Source organism: Monopterus albus, unplaced genomic scaffold, assembly GCF_001952655.1.
Source record: "Monopterus albus unplaced genomic scaffold, M_albus_1.0 scaffold139.1, whole genome shotgun sequence".
NCBI lineage: Eukaryota > Metazoa > Chordata > Actinopteri > Synbranchiformes > Synbranchidae > Monopterus > Monopterus albus.
In genome coordinates, this window is record NW_018128019.1 from 83,800 (window position 1) to 88,130 (window position 4,331).

The 4,331-nt window shown below is 43.3% G+C and overlaps 1 protein-coding gene across 1 annotated transcript in view; it reads left to right on the forward strand.

Annotated features, from left to right (window-relative positions):
* Positions 1-3,212, forward strand: part of cox10 (cytochrome c oxidase assembly factor heme A:farnesyltransferase COX10) — a 31,138-nt gene extending 27,926 nt beyond the window's left edge. The window contains exons 6-7 of the mRNA XM_020613880.1: positions 30-262; positions 2,084-3,212. Coding sequence (XP_020469536.1) covers positions 30-262; positions 2,084-2,508 — 658 coding nt within the window. The 3' untranslated portion in view covers positions 2,509-3,212. The remainder of the gene's footprint in view (positions 1-29; positions 263-2,083) is intronic.
* Positions 3,213-4,331: the final 1,119 nt, after the last annotated feature.

The following is a 4,331-nucleotide window of genomic DNA, read 5'->3' on the forward strand; positions in this document are numbered from 1 at the left end:
CTTCCTTTTCTGTCCCTGTGTTACCTCAGTCCCCTCCATGCAGTGTCCTTTGCTCTGGCCTGTGGAGCTTCTGGAGTCACTCTGCTCACGCTGGCAGTAAACCCTTTGACGGGTTTCCTGGGTGCCTTCAACATCTTCCTCTACACCTGCTGCTACACACCACTCAAGCGCCTCAGCATCACCAACACCTGGGTGGGGGCTGTGGTGGGTGCAATACCTCCTGTCATGGGCTGGACGGCTGCCACAGGTTGTCTGGAGCCAGGTACAACTCACATATGGGTATTAATGAAATGTACATTTGTGTAGATACTACAGCTAAAATATTAATTTGGTTGAGAAAATGATAAAGTTGAGGGGCCAGTTCAAATTGTTGAAGGTATTTATATCATTGTAAATGTAATATCTTTGGGTTTCCCCAATTTCAGGTTTAAAACCATCCATCCATCCATTATCTATACCGCTTATTCCTGAATAGGGTCACGGGGGGCTAAATGAATTGGGTTTTCATTTATAAATGAAGGTACTTCTCATCTATTCCTTCATTTCTCTTGATTTCTCCATGGCAACTCATTCTGTTCATGAAAGCTTTAAAACCAGTCCAGTCAATACAGTGAGTCAGCCTTTGAGATGAACTTCAAATGGTTCAACCTGATAAATGCAGTAAATACATGTTCTTTAAATGTCCCCTTATAGCAAGGTGTGCTATTGTACAGTCACAGCATCACTGCTTTCAAATGGGATTTTACATGTTGTCTAGCAGCATGACAACTGGTTGCTGTGTAGCTCTCTGATTGGTGAGCTTCACTGTTGCATAGGTGGAATAAAAATATCTGAGCCTCCTGTCAGTTTATAACTTGTTCTTCTGGTTTGACTCAGACTATTGAATGGGACACAGATTATTAGCAGACAGAGTAGTTCTTCTGTGAACAGCTGTCCCTTAGACAAAGAGGAACCAATAATGGTGATCAGCAACATTTTGTGTTAGCTAGGACTGAGACAATGGCTGATATGACTCTATAAAAGCATTCTAGGCAGTCTGCTGTAAGTTTATGTTGTCTTTGGTCTTTGTTGCAAAACCTGGCAGTAAACATAGACTGAATGACTTTTTATTGACTCAGTGGATGTGAGATAAGAAAGCACAGTGGTCTGAATATGTTGCTGCAATAGTACCTTTATTGTAAAATGGGCCAGAAGGTATATTTTTATGTCTGGTTCATAAAAACTTTCCGGTCAATATGTCCAGTAATAATGCTTACAAGCTGGGCTCCAACGACTGTATATAAAAGCTGGACAAACTCACTTTTTTTCTGAAGAGCCGTTTTGAAGCTCAAGCCTGGTCATCACCATCTTGGCAGCGCTTCATGCCACCTGCTATGGCTAAACCCAGAATGGGCAAAGAGGTGAAGCGTGCGTGGAGCATGCTTGACAGCTAGCAGCTAGCCACCTGTGGCAGGACCCTCCCCCCTGTCACTCAAAGCAGCCATAACTTTAAGTATGCATTACTTTTACTCTCAGTATATTTAAAAAAATGATTTATATAAAAATTCAACCTGTACAGTTGTTATGAAAGGGCACATTAGCTATAGAGCTCAAAACTGTTTTTTGTACCAGGATGTAAACATGTTTATTTCTGCTGTAAAGCTGGACATTTTAACATGGGAGTCTAAGGGGACTGACTCCCTTTTGGAGACTGCCTCAAGTGGCCATTTGAGGAACTGCAGCGTTTGGCACTTCATTTCTCAGCCTCAGAGGCTGTGGTTTGGGCTACACTGGCAAAACTGCCTGTGTTCCTAGAGGAAACCCTCGTCTGGATGAAATGTACTTAGGGAAACTAGTTTTTGGAAAAAACAGAACACCTTTCAGAATCATTTGTATTTTGGAATAAAAAATGTTTTGAGAGTGGTGGTTTGTCTTCTAAATGTATCTTTTATTACCGTTGCAGGGTTAAAAATGTATACTTTTGCCCTAAAAATCACAACCTGAAACTTTAGTTTCAGTACTTGGCCTAATATTTGGCAGCTGAAGTAAACAAGCAACACATTAATGTGAGTCTGCATCATGAATCCCTCCGTCTCACCTCCAGGGGCTTTGCTGCTGGCCGGTTTCCTGTACAGCTGGCAGTTTCCTCACTTCAACGCCCTCAGCTGGAACTTGAGGGAAGACTACTCCCGTGGTGGTTACCGCATGATGTCCGTCACCCACCCCGGCATGTGCAGGCGGGTGGCTCTGCGCCACAGCCTGGGTCTGATTGGCCTGTCAGTCTTAGCGCCCATGGTGGACGTCACCACCTGGACCTTCCCTGCCATCTCTCTGCCCATCAACCTGTATATCAGCTACCTGGCCTTCCGCTTCTACCGCAAGGCAGACCGCAGCAGTGCCCGCAAGCTGTTCTTCTGCAGCCTATGGCACCTACCCATGCTGCTGCTGCTGGTGCTCACCTGTAAGAAGCCTCACAGAGATCAGGAGGATGCAGCTCATCCTCCGGCAGCTTTACCCCTCACACTGTAGTACTGATGAGCTCCATAAATGCCCCGACATCTCTAAGACCTCTGAGACCCTCCCACAGTGTGTCCCTTAACCACTGTGGACACCTTATGTGAGCTGTGTGTTAAAACCAGTGGTGCTCAGGAAATGAGCCGAGTTACAGAAAACACAACACAGGGAATTAATTGTCCAGTTATAATCAGGTGTGTGTGAGAGAGAGAGAGAGAGTGTGTGTGTGTGTGTGTGTGTGTGTGTGTGTGTGTGTGTGTGTGTGTGTGCGCGTGTGTACTTTAAATAGGCTGTATTTATTTACAGGAGCCCAAAAGGTTCTTTCCATGTTGTACATAACCTCATACAGTGTAAATTTGCTCCTATGGATTCACACAGGGATCAGTGTGTGCAGATTACACAATGCATTGTACAAATGCAAATTAAAAGCCTGACATGAAGACCTCAAGTCATGAGAAGATTTACTGTATATTTGGTTTTCACTCTGTGCCTGAAAACAGGACAAACTTTTTCTGAAGCGGGTACAGCAGTGCACTTGTCATTCACTTTATCTCTGTTGTTTGACAGGTCAGACACCTTTCTGTATTTGGCTACTCAGCAAATGCACTGATGACTTTTTCATTTACATAATGCTTTAATGATTTGTCTGCACCAAAACAAAGGAAATGACCACTGTAGGAGATATGAGGATAAACGCTCCCAAACAATAAACATGTCATGTTGTTATTCTGTTTTCTGTGTCATCATTTGCTCACTCAGTTTGCACTTAAAGATCCATTTAAACGTTTTCAGATTGAGCCTGAATGGCTGTTAAGCCTCGCTCTTATCGAACACACACAAACCTTTGCCACGTCTCATTAAGTGGTGGTGCAGAGTCATTCTTCACATAATATATGGATTTGAGTTTCAGTTACAGCCTTAGTGGATATGCTCACTTTAAGCACCTCTGCACCTGTCAGTCAGCATGTGCTCCCCTTCCGCCATTTAGCCCTAGTTTTGGTATTTGGTTACATTTCCATCACCACACTTGGAGAAACAAGCGGCCCCTTCCCCTTCATGGCCGTCCTCTGTCCATAAAAGGGGCTCTGGGATTTAGCCATGGCCCAGAGACCTGGAACAGCTCAACATCCTCGTAAAGTGTCAGACCGGATGCAGAGTTTCATATCAGAGGGTGAAAGGCGAGCGGCCGAGCCAGCTGTTACAGTTGGAGAAAAGTAAGGAAAAACACACACAAGCAGACTGAACCTGTGTGGAGATTGAATATCATCTGCTAGGGTGAACTGTGATGGCCTGTCATGCTGTAAAACCTGCACTCCTACAGGGGTGGAGCGGTGACTCTTGTCTTATCCTGTCATCCACGTGAACTGCTCTGCTCTCTTTTTACATTTGAGTTATTTCTACTTCTGATGGTTGAGCATATGAATTATATTTACAGTAGCATTCAGCATTAGCCCCATATGCGAGCTTTCAAATGTTGCTCGATTTATTGAAGCACAACCTAGAGAATTATTGTTCTAATCAGACCATTTTTTTCTTAAAACATGAGGGGATCTTTTATATTACTGTATTTTAGTAGCCAGGTAACCGTACAGGGACCCTGCAAGGTCCTGTTACCATCTTAAACTAATAATGTCCTACATAAAATAGAACTTCACTACTAAATTCCTGGACATTTACAATTTTTGTATTTTGCTGATTTATCAAATTTGCTCATGTAAAGTGAAGAAAAACTTCAAAAAAAGTTTGTGTATTATTTCATAACTCAACCATATTTCATGTCTTCCCTTATTTCAGTCCTTTCCAGGTATAAAATCATGAGGGTTCTCCCTTTCCCGTTG